Source organism: Spinacia oleracea, chromosome 1 (genome assembly GCF_020520425.1).
Source record: "Spinacia oleracea cultivar Varoflay chromosome 1, BTI_SOV_V1, whole genome shotgun sequence".
NCBI classification, from domain to species: domain Eukaryota; kingdom Viridiplantae; phylum Streptophyta; class Magnoliopsida; order Caryophyllales; family Amaranthaceae; genus Spinacia; species Spinacia oleracea.
In genome coordinates this window covers 74,336,499-74,362,854 of record NC_079487.1, presented here as the reverse complement: position 1 = coordinate 74,362,854, position 26,356 = coordinate 74,336,499, and the positions used below count along the sequence as shown (strand labels likewise).

The 26,356-nt window shown below is 36.7% G+C and overlaps 3 protein-coding genes across 9 annotated transcripts; all 3 read right to left on the bottom strand.

The window, feature by feature from the left end:
- Positions 1-3,368: 3,368 nt before the first annotated feature.
- LOC110778378 (putative clathrin assembly protein At4g25940) lies at positions 3,369-12,062 on the bottom strand. Of its 6 annotated transcripts, XR_008925672.1 has the most exons (7): positions 10,865-11,780; positions 9,951-10,033; positions 5,032-5,206; positions 4,756-4,914; positions 4,545-4,665; positions 3,677-3,859; positions 3,369-3,589 (listed from the first exon to the last, which is right to left on the bottom strand). XR_008925672.1 is itself a non-coding variant. In XM_056834414.1 (4 exons), exons 1-4 carry the CDS (start codon positions 11,824-11,826, stop codon positions 5,122-5,124), a joined length of 288 nt encoding a protein of 95 aa, XP_056690392.1. In that variant the 5' UTR covers positions 11,827-12,062; the 3' UTR covers positions 5,026-5,121. The 6 variants fall into 6 exon arrangements, 1 of the variants encoding a protein (XP_056690392.1); XR_008925675.1 differs by lacking the exon at positions 9,951-10,033 and adding an exon at positions 11,791-12,061 and having other exon boundaries at positions 3,369-3,859; positions 10,865-10,948; XR_008925671.1 differs by having other exon boundaries at positions 3,369-3,859; positions 10,865-11,782.
- A 4,782-nt stretch (positions 12,063-16,844) lies between these two features.
- On the bottom strand, positions 16,845-20,805 carry LOC110778377 (uncharacterized). Its single transcript, XM_021982935.2, has 6 exons — positions 18,922-20,805; positions 18,539-18,730; positions 18,279-18,440; positions 17,755-18,197; positions 17,539-17,656; positions 16,845-17,461 (listed from the first exon to the last, which is right to left on the bottom strand). The coding sequence occupies exons 1-4, from the start codon at positions 19,132-19,134 to the stop codon at positions 17,886-17,888; spliced, it is 879 nt and encodes a 292-aa protein (XP_021838627.2). The 5' UTR covers positions 19,135-20,805; the 3' UTR covers positions 16,845-17,461; positions 17,539-17,656; positions 17,755-17,885.
- Positions 20,806-20,945: 140 nt separating this feature from the next.
- On the bottom strand, positions 20,946-25,772 carry LOC110778376 (uncharacterized). 2 transcript variants are annotated; one of them, XM_021982933.2, is made up of 6 exons: positions 25,302-25,772; positions 24,183-24,291; positions 23,994-24,085; positions 23,650-23,908; positions 23,270-23,413; positions 20,946-21,245 (listed from the first exon to the last, which is right to left on the bottom strand). In XM_021982933.2, exons 1-6 carry the CDS (start codon positions 25,646-25,648, stop codon positions 21,150-21,152), a joined length of 1,047 nt encoding a protein of 348 aa, XP_021838625.1. In that variant the 5' UTR covers positions 25,649-25,772; the 3' UTR covers positions 20,946-21,149. The 2 variants fall into 2 exon arrangements, with proteins under 2 accessions (XP_021838625.1, XP_021838626.1); XM_021982934.2 differs by having other exon boundaries at positions 24,183-24,328; positions 25,302-25,559.
- Positions 25,773-26,356: the final 584 nt, after the last annotated feature.

Sequence of the window (26,356 nt, the reverse complement as noted above, 5' to 3'; positions counted from 1 at the left end):
GCCGCATTTAACATTCTGTTAAGCAGACCCTGCCCGCACGATCGCCTGAATTAGTCTGAATACTGCCGAAGTGCTGCTAAAATCCCAACCCGATTCTTAAGCCTAAAACATACAAAAACTTTGGAAGAATCTCATCCCGCAGTCAGTCAGTCATTAGAAAGTTCTAAAGCCAAATGGAAAGCTAGTAAAGTCAAGTGGTAGGTGTTCTTGAGAACCGCAGTAAAGCCTACGCTTTGTTATAACCTGAATCTATATTTCACAGCTATCGTCACCATATAAATCTGTTAACTTTAATCCGTTATATTACTCACGAATAAATCAGATAACTCTTGGACAAATCGGGTTATTGCTAAGCACCTTGAATCAACCTAAATCAGCGTTTTGACATCTTTTTAGTAATATTTGTGCATTAAAATCAATCCAGAGTAGTAATGTAGCATAACGCATGTCCCATCGTTGGCACAATTGAACTAGTATGGACCGCGCCGCGTGGGCTAATGCTGGGCACTCCTCGTATTAGTAAACGTCCCCCCAAACTCTCAATCTCTGGTCGATCCGCTGGATGTACATCGAGGATCTCCACACCAGGGATCACAAGGGAACCTATGGCCGTTGTGAGTCAAATATGTTTTCACTCCAGGCATATCACGATAATCGAGTTTTGTCAGTTTTCTTAAATTGAATGGCGACTCCTATAGACTAGTAAAAAGAGGCTAACGCCCACAGTTAGTTCCTATTTACTTAATATGCTTGCCACATCCAGAGGGGAAAAGTCGTGCTTGACGTATACTCTTCTAGAGGCGCCCCGTCGTGTTTTTCGACCCCCTCACAACTGCAAATAACTTAGGAAAAGATCTCTTACTATTACAATATAGTTCAACATGCCTAAAAGATATAATGCAAGAACAGACGGTGTAGGGAAGTTTTTCAATCCATAAACCTGATATTAGATCAATTGGTCTGAAAATAGGACAAGAATCTCTCGCATTCACACTGATAATTGTTACAGAACAAACTCGGAGAATTTCTGTTCAATTACAAATCACATGGAACAAGTCTCTACCGGTTCTGTTTCATGGCCTTGGTACTGAAGCCTGTACAATGTACAGTGATTTACAGGTATGAGTTAAAACTTCTTTTTGCAATTATTCTACATGCAATAATTGCATGATAGCAGAGATACTAAGTCTTATGCAAGTCTTCTTTGTTCTTTACCTAGGATTACTCAGATTCGACTAGAAAGGTTAGATATGAGTATGTGTGGTGTTAAACAAGACCATTTCATGAATACTTTTACGCAAGACAATTAGAACTTGTTCAGTTGGAGCACACTCAAAAAAATCGGGTAAGCATACCCAATCTATTGGGTATCAACACTAACCATTTCAGCTGATTTCATGTAGAAAGTTAACAAACAAGCAAAGTGTTGATAAGATAAGAAAGCATGCAGTAGCTTAACAGTAACCCGACTAGAAACAATGAGCTTATCATAGAGGATTATACATGCATATTACACTGCTATATTTTTTATCAAATGCCCGCCTCAAAACATGGTAGATTTTGGGGTTTGAGAATTAATCTATTTGGATAAAGAACAATTTATTGAAGAGTTTGCCAGGCTTGGATTCGGATGAAATCGAAGGTATGGTTGACATGTATGGTTTGTGTCATTCTTTGGTAGCGATTAGATGTTCTTAATTATTAGCCAATATAACTGAACCTTTATAGTTTTGTAATTAAAATTCATATGAATAGAAAACGTTCCCCTCATTCTATATTTATAAATGAACATCTGAAATCAACATCAATATCTAAAGAAAACGTTCCCCTAGTTTAATTATTAGTATCCTCAAAATTGACAACACTAACTCATTTAAAGATAATCTACAATTTGTTTAGCTAGTTCTAGTTGTAATTTCTTTAGATATTATTATTTTTTAACATATACTCTTTATTAGATGTTTAATTTGTAGAATTTTTTTTTTCTGTCGTATTTGGTAGAAATTTCAATTGGAATTATGGACTTTGCTTTGAAAATTTCCAAGGTTTTCATATAATGATTATGGGTTTACTGTGTATTAGGAACTGCAAACTTATTATGTTATAGAAATTAATTAATTATTTATTTTGGCTTTTAGATCACAGCGAGTAGACTATAGCTTTTTTATTGATACGAATATGGGCCATATGGCTATGTTGTTGCACATTACTTTTTCAGCAACACTACAAAAATTACATGAATTTTTAGATTTGGTTGGTTTTCTTATTGTTTTTCTTATCTCTTTTTCTTAATTTATATACTAAGACTACGATTAGCATCCTAATGATTCATTACAAGATGATTTTGGATCGGAATAAAGTTTCTCATGGTATACTTTTAGCTTTTAGTCTGCTTTGATTACAGTGATTCATCTAGATGTATAGGGATTTGGAAAAAAACCAGAATAACCATCCAGATAGCAAAAACACTTGTGACTGGCTAGTCTCTCTAACATCTGATCAATAAAGGGAAGGGGAAAGTGGTCCTTTTTAGTAGCAACATTCAGACGCCTATAGTCAATACACATACGTCATCCTGTAACTACCCTAGTTAGGATCAACTCATTCTTTTCATTTTGCACCATAGTTGTCCCCCTTTTCTTTGGGACTACCTGAACAGGAATCACCCACTTAGAATCTGACGCAGCATACACAATACTTGCATCTAGCAATTTTCAGCTTTTACAACGTCTTGCATAATGGTGTTCAGACGACGTTGGGGTTTAATGCATGGTTTTTTTTTTCATCTAAATGTATCCTATGCATGCAAAATTCCAGGCTAATACCCTTTATATCATGAATATTGTACCCAATGGATTTATTGTGCTTTTTCAACACAGATAGAATTTGAGATATTTGGCCATCATCAAGTGCAGTACTAACAATCATAGGGTAAAGCTCCTCATCATCCAGATATGCATATTTCAGATTACAGGGAGGCGGTTTGAGTTCGTGTTTCTTTACCTCTTTTGCAGAACACACGGGTCAAACTAACCTCTTCAATTTGGTGCTCTCTTCAGGTTCAAGCTCCTCACCTTCAAGAGCTAACTCCAGCGCATCCACTTCAGCGCTCCAACTACTACTACTATCAAGAGCTAAAAGGGGCTTTTTGTATCGTTTTTGAGCGATGCAATTGTGATGGCTGCAAATAATGGACTTTTATTTGCAGCGAACAAAAACGCTGCAAAAAGCCATTATTTGCAGCGCACAGTGTCCCACACGAGTTGTAAAAAGTCTATTTTTTGCAGCCTTTTGCAGTACGCAGGCTGTAAAAAGAGATTTCAAAGCCACATTTCTGACACTATTCACATCATTCACTTAACAATGCGTGCTGTAAATAGTATATTTATTTATAAAAAAAATCACTACAGTAATAATACATTGTTACTAGGTACTAGCCTCCATAACCTTTTTTGCACAAACATTCAACATAAAATAATAGTAAAAAAACTAGGAGCCAGTAAAATTGATGAACTCATGGCTCTAAAAGCTATTATAATTAAACATGACAATAATTTATTACATATGGTTGAGATGCCTCTCTGATCAACTGCAAAAGTATAGGATAATAGAGAATTATTTCGGGAGATTAAAAGTGAATTTAGCTATAGTTGTTCTACTTATGGACTGAGCTCACCTCCGCACCACCAATGCAAAAGAGAACCACCAGCACATCGATAAACTAGACTGACATAAGTTTGTACAGCATAACCGAAAAGCACCAAGCAATCACAACGAAAAGAAATGGTGATCTGGTACTGATATCTACAAAACCAGATGAAACAGTTCCTTCAGAAACTTCAACATCTTCTGACCCATCCTGCAGAGCGAAATCAAATAAATCATCTTAACTACCAACATCTTCCAACAAGAAAATATGCAACCATATAAAGATTGCAAGGCAGAACCTTTAACATCTTTTCAGGAAAATAAATTTAAAGATAAATGTTGAAAAATTGAGGTTTAAACTACTAACAACTCCAGAGAATAAAATCTAAATCTTGCAATTTTCCATGATTACATTCGAGCTCGATTGATCGGCATTCTGTACCTCTTAATTTCTCCGTAGTCTAGTGTAAATAAATTTGTTCTAAAAAAAGGTTAATAAAAGTAATTAGTGAAAGTGTGAAACTCGTGTCCCTTCTTCTGGGTTACTGTTCTTAGGTTTGATTAATGACGTGTGAATAACTTATATCAAAAGCTTTTCGGTAGCCACTGTCCTTAGTTTTACTGAGTATGGTGTACTTAACATGAAGGAATTCACATGTAAAACAAAAATCATAATTATTTAACTCTATAATCTATAATTAAGTGATAGATTATAGAAACATTGTTTAGACAAGCACCCCGGGCAGCAAATCTGAACATGAAAGAGGAAATATACCTTTAGTTTGTTCTTGTTTGTTATGTCTGGTGTTTGTAGTTAATGTATAATCTATAATTAATGTTTGTTCTGAAAAAGTGAAACCATTCACATTGCTTGTCAGTAAAATGAGCATGCTTACCAATTACATCAATCTTGTGTTATCTAGTAAACCTCTGATACAGTTTCCGCGCTCAGGATGGTTACACCTAACAACTCTTGGCTTCTTGATGCACCAAGGTCGTCGATAATTTGTTACCCAACTGCACAAACAGAGAGTGTAAATTATGTAGTTCTATAATTCTGGAAGAAGAACAAAACTTTGTGATACATATAAGGAGATAGACATTAACCTGGAGATAAATGGAACAATTTAAGCTATTCTAAACTATCTCTTAAGTTTAGAGGGAGGAAGAACTCAAGAACATAATCATCATCCCCCATGTGCTTACTCCTTAAACAGATAGCAAAACTGCCAGTTAACCCAAACATACGAGCATAGGAGCAAGGATCTGTATTCAAACCAAAATCACATTCGACACTGCTAGACCAAAACATGGAGCAAGGAGCAAGAAAAAGGAGATTGAAGGTAATAGGCATTTCGCCTTTATGAGTAGGGATAAACCAACCTTAAGAGCTTTGCAGACTTTATCAACCTCAGGAGCATAATTGATCTTCTGGAAAGTCATTATGAGCTCACGCACACCCACACAAGACTACTACGGCCATTCATAGCAGTAGATGCAGACCCTGCAGCAACCCAAAAATCTTGCTGCCCTGCATTCTGCACGCCTCCTTGATGCACTGCAGTTCAAAGGGATACCACAAATTATGCATAGTAAATTAGGGAATGAACTACAAATGTATGTATCAACATACTCGCTTACAGTAGGATATAGGAATATTATGATTTTAGAAAAACAAGAGGAAGAATGAAAAGCATGAGAAGTTTTTACAACAAAAGAATGAGTGAACTACCATCCACACACTCATTAACTGAACCACTATTACCCCTCCTCTCTTGGCTAAAATACTTACAACAATGAAGTCCTATTTTAGAAAACAAGCTCTTGAATCAAGCTCCAGAAGTATTTTCATTTTTGACAAGCTGCTAATATAGGCTTTCAATTAATCAAAATTTACTGTTGACAGGCTTTTGATTTATCAACATTTACCGCTTATAGGCTTTACCTTTCTACAAACTAGGCCTTCAACAACTGCAACATACGGGGGATGATGTACCGTATACATATTTAGCAATGACCCTAACAAATTAAGATAGGCAATAGAAAAAACAAAAACTACACAAAAGAATCGCATAATTAACACTCACGCGCAATACAATGAAGCCATTTTATTAAGACTTCCTAATAATTGTAAGAGAATCAAGTAATACAAAACAGAACAACAAAGATCATTCAAATACAACATGACAGGGGGGTGATCCAACTGGAAGAGGGGACTCTTCTGAATCTTATGGATAGAGTGTTAGCTTGGAATGTTAGGGGTCTGAACTCCACACAGAAACAGGATGAGGTCAAGCATTTCATTCAGAAGTATGATGTGGGTTTAGTTGGGCTCCTAGAACATAAGGTAAAGCTCTCAAACCTTGGGAGGCTTTATCAAAGAGTTTTTGCAAATTGGTGTTTTTCTAGTAACTCTAGCTATCATGATGGAGGAAGAATTGTGATTGCATGGAAGTCTGGATGTTTTAATGTGAATATAGTGGCTGATTCTAGTCAATTTGTGCACTGCCATGTTACTCCAGTTAGTGGCATGCATAGCTTTTATTGCACTTTTGTTTATGCTTTTAATAATCCTAATTTGAGACAGGAGTTGTGGAGGGATTTAGGATTACTTAACACTCAGGATCCATGGATTCTGTGTGGTGATTTTAATAGTGTGATGGCAGTTGATGAAAGAATTGGGGCCCCTATCAGACAGAGTGATATTGTTGATATAAGTAATTGCTTTCACAACTGTGGAATGGAGGATATCAAAAGTGTGGGGAATTTCTTCACATGGAATAACAAGCAGCAAGGCACTAATAGGGTTTTCTCAAAAATAGACAGATTCATGGCCAATCAAGCATGGCAAGGTATCTTTCCAGCTGCTGAAGTGTGCTTCATGCCTGAAGGTCATTTTGATCACTCACCTGGTCTTTTGACAATGTGTCCTAGGAGTGATGGAGGGAGGAAGCCATTCAAGTATTTTACAATGTGGAAGAGTTCTCCTGTGTTTTCTGAAACTGTCAAGAAGGCTTGGAGTAGTCACATAGATGGAAGTAAAATGTTCAGATTGGTTTGTAAACTTAAGAAAGTTAAGCAAGCCTTGAGAGAATTGAATAAAGTTGGCTTTACTGATGTTCAAGCTGCAGATCTAAAGGCCTACCAGGAAATGGTGAATGCTCAAAGTGCATTAAATAGCAATCCTATTGATGCAAGTGTAGCTGATGCTGAGCTGAAAGCTATACAAGATTATAAAGAAAAGCATAAGGCATACTTGGCATTCTTAAGTCAAAAAGCTAAAGTTAATTGGCTTAAAGAAGGAGATGAAAATACTGCTCTATTTCATCAAAGCATCAAAGCTAGAAGAGTTCAAAATCAAGTTTACAGTATTTGTGATATGACTGGAAATTGGAAAGACACAGCTGATGAGGTTTCTGAAGCCTTTTTAGCTTATTACAGAATGTTATTAGGCACCACTCATGACCACAGAACTCATGTTATTAAACAAATAGTTCAGCAGGGTCCTGTGTGTCAGGATCATCACAAAAGTATTCTCAATGCCCCTTACACTGCTGATGAGGTTAAATCTGCTTTATTCTCTATTCCAGGAGTCAAAGCTCCAGGTCCAGATGGTTTTGGGTCTTATTTCTACAAAGATGCTTGGCATATTGTTGGAGATGAGGTTATAGCAGCTATTTTGGATATGTTACAGAATGGGAAGCTCTTGAAGGAGGTGAATCATACTGTCATCACTCTCATCCCCAAGACTAAATGTCCAAAAGATGTGAGTGAATTCAGACCAATTTCATGTTGTAACACCATTTATAAGTGCATAACAAAGGTCCTTTGTGGGAGATTAAGACAAGTATTACCTGATCTGATCTTGGAAAACCAAGGTGGTTTTGTTCATGGTAGGTTTATTGTCCACAACATTATGGTTGTTCAAGACTTAGTCAAGCATTATGGCAGGAAGGCAGTCAAACCTAGCTGTCTCATGAAGATTGATCTTCAGAAGGCTTATGACACAGTTGATTGGCAGTTTTTGTATGAAATAATGCTCACTTATCTGGAGTTTCCATGCTCTTTTGTGAAAATGGTAATGCAGTGTGTTACTACTCCTATGTTCTCTTTGATGTTGAATGAAAGTATGCATGGATTTTTTAAATCCAAAAGAGGGTTGAGGCAGGGGGATCCCATATCTCCATTGTTGTTTGTCATATGTATGGAATATCTGTCTAGGATATTGAGCAGAATGTGTGAATCTTCTCATTTCCAGTTTCATCCAAGATGTAAAGATATCAAGCTCACTCACCTTTGTTTTGCTGATGACTTGATCCTGTGCAGTAAGGGTGATTATCAATCTATTCTCCTCTTGTTACAAGCTTTCAAACTTTTTTCAAATTCAGCTGGTTTAAAGGCTAATCAGCAGAAGTCTTCTGTGTACTGTCATGGCATGCCAGAGAATGAAGTTCAAAGAGTTGTTGATGTTTCTGGTTTCTCCAGAAGTTCTTTGCCTTTTAAGTATCTAGGTGTTCCCATTTGTTCTAAAAAGATTACTGTGGCTCAATGTGGACATCTAGTGGATAAAATGATCACTAGGATTAAGATCTGGAGCTCAAGGAACCTATCTTACACTGCCAGAATGCAACTAATCAATTCTGTTTTGCTTAGTCTGCATATGTATTGGGCTTAGATTTATGTTCTTCCCAAATCTGTGCTGCATGACATTGTGAGGATATGTAGAGCCTTCCTGTGGAGTGGACAAGCATTCAGCCAGAAACCAAGTAATATAGCTTGGGATAAGGTTTGTTGTGACAAGCATCATGGTGGTTTGGGTTTTAGGGATGTTGTTCTGTGGAATATGGCTTTCATGGGTAAATATGTTTGGGCTCTTGTTAAGAAGCAGGACAATATCTGGATCAAGTGGATTACTTCAGTTTACCTCAAAGATGGGGAATGGTGGGACTACCAACCTAGCTCTTCTGCTAGTTGGTATTGGAGACAAATTTGTGTTACTAAGGAGAAGCTTAAGCAATTTTTTACTCTGTCTGACCTGGAGGGCATGGCTCATTATTCAGTGAAGCAAGTTTATGAGAAAATGTTGGATTTGAAACCTAGGGTGCATTGGGATAGATTAGCTTGGAATAGATTGCTCACCCCTAAGCACAGATTCATCTGTTGGTTAGCTGCTCAATGTAGGCTACAGACTACAGCTAAATTAGCTAGAATTGGGACTAGTCATTCTGCTCTATGCTTGATTTGTGGGTTGCAGGATGAAGATCATAACCATTTTTCTTTCAGGGTCAGTTCAGCTATCAGATTATGCAGGCAATGCAGCAGTGGTTGAGTGTTCCTATGGCTGGTACCTTGCATCAGTTGGTAAGAAAGATTGGTCATAGCAGAGTTTCTAAGTTCAGAAAACAAGTTATTTTTGCTGCTATTGGTACTGCTGTGTACCTGATTTGGAAGAGTAGGAATGCAATCTTCTGGGATAATCAAATCCCCACTATTAGTCACACTGTGAGTAGCTTGAAGCAATTGGTTAAGGGCAGAATTCAAGTAGTTTTGCCAAAAGTTGTGAGCAAGAGAGATTATGATTGGTTTATAACCTTGTAATGGGCTTTGTGCCTTGTTCGTTTTGTTTGTGTGCCTTGTATAGATGTGAGTTGCTAAGTCCTTGTTGATAGAGTCCAACCTAGTTGGTTTGTATCGCTTGGATTAGCCTAAGTTGTAATGATTTGCTCAATTAATATATTCTCTCTTGCTTAGCAAAAAAAAATACAACATGACATTATAGGATTCTTATCTTTTAGAGTGTCTCATTTAGAAATTCTGATAGAGAAAAACAACTACACTATAGAAAATTATTACCCTAAATTCACACCATTCACAAAAAACAATGAAATCATTAATTGATAAAACCCTGTATGAATTAAGTTTTCGCAAAAAGAACCTTTAACTAAAAAGTAGTGTGCAGATTAAATGATTCCATCTCTATTTCATAAGTTTGAACTAGATAAGTTGCAGTGGTCCATTTCTGATCATTAACATATACAGTAAAACAAGTACAAATAACGATCTTCTAATCGAAGTCTTGACACATGACAATAACATAGAAGTATCTTGTATGCCAAGAAAAATTCGTTTTCACTATTAGTCGCCAGTGGTGTTGCCTCTCATAAATAATCAAATAAATTCATATTTGTGTTCATGAACTGGTTGGCACAAACAAACAAAAATCACAGTAACTCAGCAAGGCAATAATGGGAGCATCAACAACCTCATAGCTGCCAACAACTATTTCTGTAGCAACCACTTACCAGAGTTTAAACACTTCAATGCAGCTCATGGGAACTAGATAAGTTGCAAATGACGTTTTCTCTACTAGTGTGAAAACTAAATCCTGAAATCCATAAAGAAAGGGGGAAAGGAAAAAGGCGGTTAGAGTGTAATACGGGAAAGACTTGAAGAGAAAGAGTGATGCCTTTGGTTTGTGCTCAAATAGAATGGAAAATTATCATATCAGCATAACACACATTTCTATGGGAACGGACGTCTCTTCTAAACTACCACTAAAAGAGAAATAATTTGAAATCTATATAGCGAAACAAATATACCATTATCAAAACCCTTAGAAGACCCTCTATAATAGTTGGATTGCTTAAACTGATTCGGGGTAAAATATTTCTACCATATGTTAGATGTGTGACTATTTTCATAGAAAAAGTCATACCGTTATGATATTATAGTATCGATACAGGGCAGGCGTAAATATAAAAAGAGTAATACCATTATACTACAGCTCTGTTTTGATACTATACTATTTTCATAGAAAGAGTCATACCATTATGCTACAGGGAAGACGTAATAGAACCAAATCCACTAGGGAAGGATTAACTAATAGACAAGAGAACAGAAAACGATAAATGAGTGCAAGCTTTATCAAGTACACTAAAACAGATGTCATCAAACTTGACTGTCAATTCTGGTTTCTGTGAACTTTTTTTAAAAATTGGTAGTAACAGAAAGGAAACAAAACTACACTCGAATTAGGAAACCAGATAACAGATTCCAGGATGAGTAAAATAGTGAAAATGAAGTCAATGAAGAGAATTTCATAGAAGGATTAAAAGAAAGCACCTTTCACCCAATTTATTCTTATGTAAAAAAAATATAAAAGTGCATACACGTAACAAGGATTCGTTATTAGCTTACAAGAACAAGACAATCATACCTGGCAACCAAGAACCCTGTAAAGAAGTTGTTGTAATGTTGGTAATTGATCAAGCAAGTCAATTGTATCAAGATCCTTTGTTCTCTGCACAGAAGATCAAAGGTCAATAATTATATTATGATGATATCCGAGCCGCTATGGGAAAGTTCAAGCTGAAATTAAATTGCGGCATAATGGCATGTTATGAAAGTTAACAACACAAGCAGCCAGGAAAACCGAAATGCATAAGGAGAAGAATTAAAACTGCTTATAGGACGTTCTGTCTCAACATCATATTTCAAGACACGAAAACATTCCATTCCAGCCTATCTTCCAAAAACAAGGCATGAGCACGAATGAATCAATTATCACCCACTTAATTTAACTTCACTAATCCACAAAAATTTACTCCAAAACCCTTTTCCCAATTTTTTTATTTTCTGGGTATCAAAATTTAATAAAGATGGGTATCAAATTACAGGCCCATGAAAGAATTAGCCACAAATTTGGAATTGTACCCTCCGAAATTGGGACAAAATTACGCATACCCAGAAAGAGAAACAAAACAATGAACATAATTACGAGATGAATTATCAAAATAGAGAGAAAGAGTAGAGAAATCACAGACATGAAACCATCAAATTGCACAGGTCAAAGAAAATCTCATCGCAGGTGATTCGAATATATGAAAATCAAACAAATACGACTTGTGTGAATTCCAAATAACCAGACACAATTTGGCCCTAAAATCAACTGATATAACTTCAAAAACCTAAAAATTAACCCTAAATGATCTAAGTTAATAGCTCAATCGATTAAACCCAAAAAATTTACATCAAGTCAAAGGAATAACAACAAATCAACCCTAAAAACAATCAAAATCAACGAAACAAAATAAATAAATAAAAATCGAAGAAAAACAAAGGTTTTAGGCGTCGAATCCCTACCGCAATGGGCGAAGAATGGTAGGAACATTGAGCCATAGCAAAAGGTCGCCGTCTTTCTTTCTCTTCCGCCTTATGTTTCTCTCTCTATGACCGGGGTGGAAAGACTTAGACACGAAATCGAAGAAGATGAATCCATTAAAGATTTGGAGAGATTCTGGGAGGGAGGAAGAAGAACTCTACCTAGGGTTTGAGAGAGAATTGTGAAATTGACGGAGAGTTCGAGGGCTTGTTTTTTCAGATCTGAAAATGGATTGCAACGCACGAGTGTGTGAGTTACGACTATAGCACGATTGCAGCGCGTAGAGACATGGTCCAAGCTGCGATTAATTTTTTTATTTATTTTCTCTATTTCTCGCAGCGTTCGATGGTAAGAAAACGCTAATAATAACTCATTTAAAGTCTGACCCGCGTTGACCAAGGATATTGTGCAACTTCTGTTCATTAGATGAGTTGTATATGATGGGTTGCAAATGATGTTTTTTCTACTAGTGTCACCTGTAGAAGATTCACAACAAAGCATTGCCTCCAAAGGATCTCTTTCAAGGACTTGAGAAGCAATATCTTGCACAATAAAATCAACCATATCAATTCGATAGCATTGTTCTTCAAGCATAGGACTTTTTAAGGCATTATTCAGATTAAAAGTCACCTTATCATCCCCCACAGACAAAGTCAATTTCCCACTTTTTACATCAATAATCGCCCCCGCTGTATATAGGAAGGGTCTGTCTAGAATAATGGGAATTGGAGTATCCTCTTGCATGTCTAGCACAACAAAGTCCACATGTATGTAAAATTTACCTACTCTAACGGGAACATCTTCTAAAACACCTAATGGGTATTTTAAAGAATGGTCGGCCATTTGTAGGGTAATATTAGTAACCTTCAACTCATCCATGTTCAATTTAGTGCAGACAGACAAAGGCATAACAGACACACTAGCACCTAGATCACATTAGGCTTTATCAATAAACACAGTGCCAATGTTGCATGGGATAGAAAAACTCCAGGGGTCCTTAAGCTTAGGTGGAGACTTATTCTGTAATAGAGCACTACACTTTTCATTAAAAGCCACAGTCTCTACCTTACAAAAAGCACGTTTCCTGGTCAAAATATCTTTCATAAATTTGGCATAGGCAGGAACTTGTAAGATTAACTCAGTAAAAGGGGCAGTTACCTGCCAATTTTTGACGACATCCATGAATTTACCAAACTACTTGTCTAGCTTATTCTTGAGTCGACGGTTTGAGAAGGGGAGTACAATAGGTGGTACTTGAATATCAGCCCCCTTCTTAACCTCATGTGTAACCTCTTTCTCACGGGCTACCTTTGCATCACTTATCTTCTCCGTGGCTACCTCTTCAGTTGCTTTCCCAACCGGACTACTAGCAGACACTCTAAAATCATAATCTACAAGAAAAGAAGGGCCTCATACCCATGCCCACACCGCAGTGTAATAGAATTTGAAGTCTCTTTATTCTCAGGATGTGAAGGGAGTTTCCCCTGGGTTCTCGCTGCAAGACTAGTGGCCATCTGTGCTAACTGATTACCAATTATCTTGTTGTGAGCAGCAAGAGAATCAAATTTTGCATCCTTTTACACGAGAGACTTTTGCATTTGAAGCATCATATTACGCATCTCCACTAACATAGGGCCAGACTAAGGGGTATGAGGCTGTGAAGATGGAATTTGTGCCTGTGGAGGGGTATAAGATGGTTTAGAGAACCCAGGTGGTCCACTAGACTAGTGTTGATTATAGTTGCCCCTAGATTGATATTGTTGTTGTGGTAGTGGAGGATGTTAAATCTGATGTGGGTTTTGATCATTGGTACTCCTGTAGGATGGAAGGGGATTGTTTTTGTACCCCTCATTGTAAGAGTTGTAGTATGGGTTATTCTGCTTGTAGGCCTGAAATGCATTACATTTCTCAATGGAGCTTCTACACTCCTGTGCATAATGGTCGTACACCCCACAACTATCAAAGACATTCACAGTTTGGGCATTCATTGTAGCTACACGAGCAGGTTGAGTAGATTGAGATGACATAGCTTGTATATTATCGAGCTTAAAATGTAGAGTAGTCATTTGAGCAGTAAGTTGTTCAATATAGTTTATCTCATGATTACCACCCTTGTTGGGAAGGTCCCTATGATTCCCATACTGGGCATTGTGGATGGCCATCTCCTCTATCACCTCCATAGCCCTGGACACGAGAAGTTGCATGAACCTCCCACTAGTAGAAGAATCCAAAATAACCCTAGAATCATTACCCAACCCATTATAAAATTGTTGGATCAAGAACCACGATTGCAAACCATGGTGTGGGGACTCTCTCTGAAGATCTTTGAATCTTTCCCAGGCTTTAAACAAGCTCTCATCTGCTACTTGTGTGATGGAAATAATCTGGCTCCTCGGACGAGTTGTTTTCTCAGGTGGGAAATATTTCACATAGAATGCAAGAGCCAAGGATTCCCAATCAGTAATTTTCATCGTTGTTCGATTAAGCCCATTTATCCATAGCTTGGCTTTTCCACTCAGAGAAAATGGGAAAAGCATCACCATAGTCTGGTCTACAGATACATTCTTCTACTTGATAGTAGAGCAATACTGAATGAAGGACTGGATATATATGAAGATTTGGGTCTTCACCCTTCTCCCCACCGAACTGATGTCTTTCTATCGTATTTATCAAAGCAGGCTCGATTTTGAAACTGTCACCGGTAATATTATGCATGATTTCCTTAGGTAGCACGGAAAGGCTTGGCTTGGAGTAATCCTTAAGCCTGGGTTCTGTTTCGTCACCCACCTCTGTATCTGTAGGAAAAAGATCGCCAACAAGATGATCAGATTCAGAGTCAGAATAGTCTCCCAATTGTTTGAAAAAGTTGCGTCGTCTACGGAAAGTCCGTTCAGGTTCAGGATCAAATGGAGTAAGATCACAAGTATCTACGTTCCTGGGCATAGACAACCAAAACTAACAAACAGTTGTAAGATCCGATCTCAAGGAACGGGAAAATAATCTTGAACAAGAAATTAATAACAGAAAATAAAACCGTTTCCCCAGTAAGGGAAGTCAGGATCGAATCCACAGGGAAACAACGTTTTTCCTATTACTAAAACCAAAAGTCTAGACTATTGGGAAACAAGGAATTGGTTTGATTTGAGAATTTATACTACGGCAATAATTAAATATGGATAAAAAAAATTAATAAAACGCCTAGGGTGTAGGTTCACCAATGAACAATAATCCAGGATGACAAATAATGTTAACAATCAACAAAACAATTAATCAGACTAGCATGCTCTCTCGAACATATACTAATCATAGAATTAGAACTAACAGGCTCTCGCAATTTATTAAACCCAATCCTACCTATTGAAACTAGCCTAAACATCAAATTGCATTTCTCGAATTTTAACTTGATATTGCTAGACTATTACAATTAAACCTGCGCAAATCTAATCGCATAGCCATGGAATCAATCAATAGGAATTAATTAACAATACCAACCATTAACAATAATCAATCATCCCTTCATATTGGTTCATGGATACCCAAAACCCTAGATTTTAACTACTCACACATGTTGAACATAAACAAAACAATTAATATTAATGAAAACATTATTCAAATTGAAATAACAAAGGGAATAAATAATCAATACCGAAATTGATGAACAAACGATTAAATTGAAAACTTGCAACTTGAATTGAAACTAGAATAAGTGTTTGACAAGAGTTTGTGAGAATAAAACTAAGAGCAAATAAAACTAAGTGCATAAAATAATATGTTTACAAATAACTTAGGGCTTAGTATTTATATTCTTGCCCAAAAACAAATAAAAACCGGAAATCATTATGTAAAACTCGCTCCCAGGTTGTCGTCGCCCGATCGGGCAAATGGCTCGATGAAATCTTCAAAGCATGCAGGCAACAGCACAGACGCCCGATGGGTAACATGCGATGGGCACCCAATCCGGCGCGTGCCGAAACTCCAATTCTCGCCCGACGGGCATACAACTTCCCTTGGAAAGTTTGACGAGCCCAGCGCCTTATGGGCACCGTGCGAATGGCGCCTGATTGGGCGCGTGCTGATTGAACTTTTCTCATTTTTGCTCGGTTGGTTGGTCTCCTTTCGTCCACAGGTCGCAGGGCGACCGGCTTGGCAAGTCATTCTTCCTCCCAATCACCGAGTCTAACTCTTGGGGCTCAAATATGAGCGTCCCAGGCTTCCAAGAGTTGACATTAATGATCATCCCGAACATACTCGAGATCGTGTAGTGGCCCATAATATCGTGAATCGAGCCTAAAAAGGCATATTTCTCTTCAAACAACCTGAAAACTCAAAGAACACTACACAACTCACATTAGTACTAAAAACGGCTCCTAAGAGAGCTCATATGATATAGAAAGGTACTAAGGGACGGGGGTATAAACACTATGTAATATGCATATATCATGTTTTTGCCAAAAATAACCATAATTAACTCAAAATCTTATTAAGTTATTGATTTTTTCATCACATTATATTTCAACCACAAAAAAAATAAAGTGTAGCATAACATAGTTAGGTGGATAAATAATTAGCATCTGAATCAAGTGGTCACGTGGATAAGTCATTAGCATTTTTTTTTTGACAGCATTTAAATTAATGGTAAAGTTATAAAATTAACAATATTCATATTAGTCATGTGTATTGCCTTTGGATGTGTAGTGGAGTGTTGGTGTTTTTCTAGCCCTATGTTATACTAATGTTGATATTTTAGGAAAAATATAGATTAACAACTCTAATGGTTGAATAATGTTCCACCAATAACCATAACGTGGAAAGACACATGTTCTTTAAAACCTATTTAGAAATCAACTAACATTAACACATTTACTACACATTCGTCTTTGTTCACGTTATTAAGAGGCTGGCCGGGATAACGATCGAATTGAATAATCGATTAAATGTAACGAGACTTTACATAAATTTTAAAAAGATATACTTAATATTTATTTAAAACACATGTACAAATAGGATTCATTAGACATAAGAAAAAAAGGTTCTTTAAGAGATCTACACTTTAGTATATGAGATTGTAAATTGAATTAATTTTCAATATTATTTGTCTATCGATGTAGTGTTGGTAGTGACCATTAATAAAGTTATTAAATATTCTGATAAAGTGGAACTTTTTTAGGACTTTTAAGAAAAAATAAACCAAAATTTTCGGCGCATGATTTGTAATTGAAGTCCCTTTTAATTTTTGTTTTCGCGATTCAGACGAAAAATTTCCCCAAAAAAATTAATTTATCCCCCATTTATTTTCTCTCTCCTCGCATAACTTCTCAACTTCTTTCTCTCTCATAAAAACCTCTCTCCTAAAAATCTCTACATTCATATTCCAGTAACTGCTCAACCTCCACATCTATTACGGTAGTTCTTCGACTTGCTCTTCTTTCCATTGTTTCATCTTACTTCTTTAATTCTTTGCAAAACAGTCTGTCGTTTATAAGTTCAGGTGCCCCGGTCTTGATTTCGCGGAAATGTTATCGGCGACTACGATTCAGGCTTCTCAGGTAATTCGTTTCTCGGGTATCCACACCTCTTTATCATGTATTTTGACGACCAACAAAAACAATGCTCACTGGTTTTTTTTCCAAAATCATATGCAGGAATATACACCTACAATCACCAAACAAACAAAATTATTACAATGACTAGTTACACTTTAAGGAACGATATTAAACAATTGTACAAACCGTGCTAATCTAACTCAAATCATCAGATAGGTATGAAGCGGTACGTTCCCAAGCATGTTGAATTAAAGTTTTCGTTACCCTCATACACGTTACGCACATCATTTTTCAGAACGAAAACCTATAATAAACGTTTTGTTTGTTCGTCAGAAAGAATCACGCCTAAATAAAACGACCCAAATCTAGTATTCTTAACATAGCATTTACAAATTTTACCACCTGGAATAAAGTCGGAAAAATCAACTTCGTATTCCCTTCATGTGTTGCGCAATGTTCCAGATCATACAAATACATGTCAATAAACTGCAATAAAAAAATTATGTGTTAACAAACAATTTGATACTATTAGATTATTCAGTAGTAATACGTATGTGGCCTGTAACTCTTGAGTTCGGGTACACAACATGCGATTCTCCAATTTTGAGGTACATAGGATAATATGGGGGCCAATATACATGGTAGTCGGTGGCCTCTTGAGCTATATGTTGGCATATATTTCTTTCCAATGGAGTTAGGGAACTCAAGCAGTCTAGGTAGATAGGACTTGGGCCTTCCTCTGTTATGTTGGTGTGATCACTTGTGTGAAGAACCTGGTTCATCTGCTTCATTTGTTGTAGAGTTTGAATGGGAGTTGATGCTTCATGCACATCATTGTTGTTGTCCTAACCAAAGCGTATAAAAAGAGACTGTCAAATAGAATCCATATGCTTTAGGTGATGACCAAGTATGTTCATGGAAATTACCATATTTGGATCTCTAAAAATCATTTGTAGTTCACCAAAATTCCTTTTGGGTTGTTCACTCTTCTTTGCAACTGTTTGTGAAAAAACTACCTGGGGTGGTGAAAATACTACGCTAAGTTGTGGCACATCTTGCACAGCTCCAAAAAGTAGCACATCCAATGGCTGAACAATGTTCCTTATAATATTAGGTGGTGATCAATATTCCAAGAAAAATAACATGATTCCTACAACGTTTACTGTGAAAAAAAACAAGGAAATACCTCCTCTCTAGGCTTAATAACAGCATGACTTTTTGGTGGTCTTCCCCTCTTTTGATTTTCTAGAGGTAGACCTTTCTTCATAACTGTAGGACTTTTGGATGGTCTGCCCCTCTTTGGTTTTGCTAGAGGTACACGTTCCTTAATAACTTCATTTTCTCCTGATCGCTCTGAACGTACAGTAGTCTCCTCTTCCTGTTCTCCCGCATATATCAAACGACCACGAGTCAGTTCGATTTTACATTAATCAAATGCCAACATTGTAATTCCAAGTGAATGTTTAGTCTTATCCACCTCATAATAGGATGGCATATAAATATTCAGTAATGGCCAATACCCTGTTATAACTACGAAAGATGAACATAGTGCATAAATGAGTAAGTTACCAGTTGTTTGTCTTTGTTACCACGACGAGTTCCTCTTCTTTTTGTAATTTTTCTCTCTGGTTGATTAGATTCGCACGTTATGCCGCCTGTATTGCCAGGACTCTTCTTAGTTAAAGCCTTGTCAGGTGTTTTCTTTTCCACCGGACTCGTCATAGGATCTTTCATCTTTTTATTGACCACATCAAGAATTGGGAATTCCATTAAAGTGTCCATCCCATCATGGAACCGGGATACCGTAAAGAGAATATTTCTAATGTTGATTGTTGGACCATCATCGTCACTGAATCTACTCTGTTTTCATCCGAGTCAATAATCAACTTCCATTTCACAGAATTCCCGATTGGCGTTAAGAATGGAGACCATCGCATTCTCGATTACCCTTTAGGCTGTTATCGTTGATAGAGAATGGAGAATTCGGGTTGGTGTACTTACCGTCCCCTGTTTTCATTGATTTAATTATGAGGTCCTTCACTTGATTCAATGTATAATCCATGATGGATATCCTCCAATTGATCGAGTTGATTCACATGGTTTTCTATAACACTCATTCGATACTCAAGCAACATGACATAAGAGTTAACAAATAAGCAATTATCCAAACCCAAAAACAAAATGAAAGACTTTTGCAATCAAAATTAAACCTACTTGCATCTAAAACACTTTCAAGGGAACTTTTTCCATTTGCATCTTGTATCCCTTCGGACATGACCAACACCGTAGTTTGTCGTTACTAACCTGTATTTAGGAAGTAATCCGGATACCTCCGCCTGCAGTTACAAAGAAACAAGGACTTATAATCATTATAAATTCTACTAATTATAAATTAATGTACAATTAGTTAGGGTTTAGTGCTCCATTCACCTGAGAAAGGGCTTAAAGAGACAGATAAACGAAACGAAAGGTGGTGAAATTGAAGTTAATGAGAGCGAAATTAGATTTTAGAAAAATAGAATTTAGGGTTTGAATGTACAAATCTTGGACTAGGTTAAATCAAGAAAGTGGAGGGCAGAAAGCGGGAAACAGAATAAAAGGGTTTCACTGTTGGGAGAATAAAGGGAGAAATTGCGGACACGTTGCCCTAAATCATCATTTTTAATTGTGTTTGGATACTATGCATGAATGATGTTGGTAGTATCCATAATAACTCAAGGAAGGTAGCTACCAACAATGTGTTTGGATACTACCCTAGCAGATGTAATTAGTTTCTTAAGGACATAAGGATGGTAACGACCAACAAAGTGTTTGGGTACTATCCATACATGATGTTGATAATTTCCACTAGAACATAAGGATATTCAATAAAAACTTTGGTTCCTTCTTTCTCCCATGGCAGCGGCAGACTTGCAACTTTTGCCAAACAAATTCCAGCCATGACAACCATTCAATCGAAGGGAATTCCAGATTTAACACTAAAACATTATTATTCTTCAACAGATTTAACACGCTCGGCAAATTTCCAAACTTCCGTCGTGACTCCATTTTTTTCGGCGGCCACTAAAGTCTTAACAACCAATAATCGTTTCAAATTATATGGAACAAGTACCGAAATTCATTGCTCTTTGCTTCACAGCACCTCCCTCTTCTTCATCCCATTAATTTCCAGATCTAACAATCCCAAAACCAAAAACCCAGAATTTTGTAGTAAGGACAACGACGAAATCATTATGATAATTAAAAAACTCCGACGACACCCATGAACGATGAACGACGAAGAACGACGAAAAACAACGAGGTCGATTTGCCATCATCGGAACTCTGGCGAGAATTAGTAATAACATTGGATTAGCTTAAGCAAGAGGATGGAGAAATAAAATTAATTGTTAATTAACTTCCCTAATTATTTTATTTATTAATTTCAAAAAATACAAATAATTAATTTTGGGAAATTCAGAAATTATAAAAACTATTTTCATAAAAGAAATTGTGTATTTGAATTTAAAGATAAAACAATTAAATTAACTAAAATATATTATTTTTATTAAATTTAAAGATAAAAGAAAAAAAAATTGTGTAACCCATATTAATTCTAAGCAATGCTCATTTTTATTATAACCATAGTAGAAAGATCCCATCTCTATAGGAGGCCTCATCTTTATTATAACTCGTGTATAATTGTACTCCGTATATCACAATATTGTCTACGAAATTATTGAGAAGCAACACTGGTCTACAGCTATAAACAAACCCAGTTGCTCTGCTAGATAATCCATTGGTGAAACCCATTGATCCTAAAGCTTAGCTCTTGCAGCCTTCGGATCATCGAAGGTAATGAGAACCTTACCGATCACTTCTCTATTTTTTATGGCAGCAAATGCAAGGTTAGCCTGTTGAACAAAGAAAGAACATCAGATTGAGCAATGCGCAAAAGACAAATCAGAACCTAAAGCCAATCAAAATTTTAAATAGCATCATGTAAGATAATCGCTAAATAATTTACATATGAAGTAAAAATACAGCAGTGGTGTAAAACACGGGAAAACATGATGGGCTAGCAACAAGGGAAAGCAAATTATAGAATGGTGTATACTAGCGAGTATGGGGGAGCTTCTACATATCGTATGGCACTTCTTATTGAATTGATCCATTGATACTTCGCACAATGAAATTGAAACTAACAGGCTGTGTCTAGTTGCGTCACTTGTGGGACTCAAACTTGTTAAGTCAGGGATGTGGCTTTGGTGCTTAAATATGATTTTTGAAATACGACTCATACGAGGAAATACGATGATCGGAACAAATGTCAGTCTCGGAGAGAGGAAACTATGAAACGGACATTAAAGGTATGGCTATAATTTTCTTTGACAGATGCTCATTAAGTTTCTTTTTTTAATCAATAAGTAAGAATTTTATTAGTCAAGGCTCAACGAGCTAACAAATACAAGAGGCAGCCAACAAGACCGGGTATACATCCATAAAACAGTCCCTTGGAACGGCTTTTCTTCAAGAAAAAGCCTCAGCAAACAAAGGGGCCAAAACAAAAGGAGCACCACCCCACAACAATAGTCTTTAGAAAAAGTAAAGAAAACAAGAGCCCGTAAATAAGAATTACTGCCAGAACACTGCTAAACACCTACAGAATTACAGGGAATAAAATCATGTTTTGTCCATCCTCCTTATGTTATAGGAGTATAATTTGATAATAACCCTATGAATGGACTGCCGAGGGACTTTGGACCCAAGGAGTGCAGTTATGGACTCATGGTAATGAGAATGTTAAGCTAGGGATTTTTAAAGTGACATAAGAAGACATAAACTCGATTGTGAGTGTGTGCTATCAAATTGAAACAGAAAAAGGACCATATAGTCAAATTGGGAGGAATCATTTGAAGGATGCTTTCCTCCATCTTGTCTAATTGGACTGAGGGTATTCAAATGTCTTCAAAGGGTATTTCTCGATTAAAGGCTATCAAGAGCCACCTAGACAGTATTTCTCCTAATAATGAACAGCCTTCTTCGAAAAGAGTTAGGCTTGTTAGTGGCGGCCAAGGCAAGAAATATCATTTGTGTCACTCTTACTCTTTTGCAGGACTGTCAAACAAATACAAACCAGTAGAACGATAACTTCCTGTGCGGGGAATCCAATAATCAGAAACAGAAGGTCCTCTCTTATCAGTCAAGTTTGCTTAAGTTCCTAGTAATGGTGTAAAATCCTAATTTTTAGACCTAGTATTTTAGCACTTTGTTAATTTCGGTATGTTTTCATGTGCTTATTTTTTAGTTAATTTGAACTTGTCCCAAAAAAAGAAACACGCATTATTACACACACAAGAGTGCACGCACATATTGAAATTTATCAACTACTTTCCTAGATACAATAAAATCTATTAGATCAATCCAGCAGACCCCTTTCCTGCGTTCAAAATACACACTATAGTGAGGGCCTATGTGCGTTTTTATGAAATATATTCCCAAAACATGTCTAAGGTGATCCTGATTATGTCCAAAGTTATACTCTAAATACAACTAGCTCTGTCACAGGATGATGAACGTCCCAAAACACTAAGTAAAACTGAGTTTTAGATAGGATCTGATGATTTCTTACAAGCACCATCACCTAGGTTGGCTAGGTATAATTGCATTATTAACAGCCAGTCCAGACCATTGCAGAGCAAAATTGTACACTCACAAAGTCACAATAAATCATTATTTGGAGGATTTTTTAATTGAAGGAAATGGTTAAGAAAAAGGTTGAATCCAATAAATTCCTACTGCGATATCAACACGGTTGTCCTGTCTATAACTATAATGGGGAGAAGAAATAATAATCTTAAAAAAAGGTTTATAATCAAAGTCCCATGCGAAATAGAAATATTATAAGCATCTGAAACATAACTGATTATACACTGACCTCTGCAGGACTGTAAGTATGAGAAATATGGATCGAAATCATGCCCCTGGCTAGCCATGAGAGCAGCTCCTGGAGTGAATGTTCAAGGACACTTGGACAATGTATTCTATAGCTTCCCCAGTAAAGTCCATGTATAGTCCAATTCTGATAGAGAACATATGAGCAAGTTCAGCGAAAGTATTAAAAGGAATAAATGCAAGTCAAGTCCCAAAGAACTAAGTTAGAGTAACACTTTAACAGGTAGCACATTTTTGGGGAAAGGAACCGACAACAAAAAAGTATACAAGGCCAGTGAGTAAGAATTGTAATCCCAATAGAGCTTTAGACTTTAACCACGAGGGTCCACGACAACCAAGTTCAAAGCTAATTGAGATCAGTACCTTAACCAGAGCTATATTTGCGGGAATGACGGGAACTTCTCCACTAGCAAATCCAATGACCAAAATGCTAGCCCCCCAGTTTAACAGTTTCATGGCATCCTTTGTGAGCTTTCCACCAACAGGGTCATATAAGACATCTACCCCTTTGAGCTTCTTAGTCTTCAAAAACCCCTTTACACTTGGAATAATATTGTCTTGGCTAATATCAACAACATGGTCAGCGCCCAATGACTTCAAAAATTGTACCTTCTTAGGTCCCCTAAAGTTCATATAGAAGCAAATTAACCTACATTTCTACACATTCAAGATCTGGCAAACTGGTTTATCCACAGTCAAACCACTACCTCGCAGCTGCTATGACAACGGACCCACAGACCTTTCCTATCTGAACTGCTGAAACACCAACTCCTCCTGCTGCACCAAGCACTAGTAAAACCTACAACATACCATCACCAAGAATAAGCACATAAAAACAAGTCTCACCCAGGTGACTGAAGAAAGCGGGGAGCAGAAGCAGGTTAAAAAGGTAATACCTGACCACTTTTAAGTTGGGCCCGATGAACAAGACCAATATGTGACGTCCCAAATGCCACAGGAAGTGCAGCTGCAGCAACCAGATCACATCCCTCCGGTACTTTAAACCTTGCGAACAAATTATGAAGATGGAGGAAAACAAGCGCTATAAGAAACTCTATATTAGCAAGATTCCGACGTGATAATTACCAAAATAATGGGAACGAAAAAATAACAATTAAAAGTTATCAAGAACCAAAACGTTATCCTAAGATCAACCAAGCAATTCCTCTTCCAGGGAAACCATCTGAACAAAATAAAGGTTTTACTTTTGAGAGTTTTGACCTATGCTTCCTTCTATCCCTTCCCATTTGCTCTACATCTCTCCACATCAGATTCCCTTAGTACATCAAATTCCTTTATTTCCTTTGACTCCTTATTAACCCAACGACACCATAATAGAATCAACAAATTGATACATCAAGTATCATACCTCTGCTTCACAATCCAGGCCCCTTCTCCAATACCATACATCATCACACAAAAAGAGGCAAAACTCATTATATTTAATGTATATCGTGTATTAGCCTATAGAGTATGGACCTCTTGGCTACAGCCTTAATTCATGAGCCAAATTATTTTGAAACCCCCCATTCGTACACAATTTGAACATTAAAATCAGCAGGCAAACCAACAATGATAATGCACCCAATTACACTCGTACAATCATTATTTTCAAGGAAAATAGGGCTGCATATAAGCATTTAATACATTTCGTAAATTGATAGTAATTTAGGAATGCATGACAAAATCACTTGTTGATTGTTGTAATTAACCGTTTGATATTTATTAATACTCCCACTTTCAGCTCATTGTACATTATCCTTATTTTCAACCTCAATTTTACCACATAAACACTTCAATGTCTTCGAAAGAAACAAATGAGAAGAAAGGAGAGCACTTCAAGCTATTTCAAAGCACTTGATCCACAATATTACAACTAACACTCCGCGTTTTTACCTAAATTAGGAATAACATCATACCACCATTTCTCACTCCACTCAACATAAACATCACAACATAAAAAATTAAAAATTAATAAAAAAAAAAGCAAAAATAATTAAGAAAAAAACACATACAATTCCGACTCCTCGGCGACGACAAACTGCGCAAATGAACCCAAATCAGCGAGTGAGCAAACACGATCACCGATCTTGAACCTCGAAACACGCGAACCAACGGCATCAACGACGCCAGAGTAATCGGAGCCAGGAATGAAAGGGAGGGTAGCTTTCTCCTGGTATTGACCGAGAATTTGAAGGTAATTGGCGTAATTCAAGCTCGTAGCCCTTACCCTAACCCTAATCGCCGTTGGTGAGTTTACCTCCGGTAATGCTTCGTTTTTCGACAAGAATAGCGGGGAATTCTCGCCGGAAAGTTCAGCGGTTGATGGATCGCCAAGTTTTCGGACCACCAGTGCCTCCATTTTAGGATTGGATTGGAGTTTAGGAGAGAAAAAATGAAATTCAAACGGATTGTGTTTGTGGATGATGATAACGTGTATACCTTCTTCAATGGTTGGTTTGTTACCGGAAATGAGAGAGTTTTAGGCTATGTTTGGCAAAACTAACTAAAATGAAACTGAAACTGAAACTGATAAGTTACCTGAAACTGATAAGGTGCTGAAACTAATAAGTTAACTGATTAGATGAATTGTTTGGTAAAATTTATGGTTTAAGTTGTTGATTTTTAGTTAATACAACTTTTTTATTTTATTAATTTTCATAAATAAAATAATAATACATGATGTACTATTTAAATACTAAAGTTGATATTATATGATAAAGAATGATAGATGGGTTTCTACACTCCCTTTCTCCCTTTTTTTATACGAAGTATATTCTTTTGTTTTACATTCCCTCAAAAAAAAAAACAAATTTATGCTCCTGCTCATTGTTTCTTCCGCCTTCCTTCCCTCCCTATTTCTTCACTACAATCAAGTACCAATTACCGGTTATTTTCTTTCTTTTAGATCTTCAAATTCGCTAATTAGTCCATATTTTTGTCAAAAACATTAAGTTTCACTTACGAATCGCCGTAAAACACATCAAAAATTGCTGGAAATTTATCAGAAGTATTAGCAAAATTTGATTTCTAGGCATTGATCACACAAAAGGCGATAGATTGTGATTGG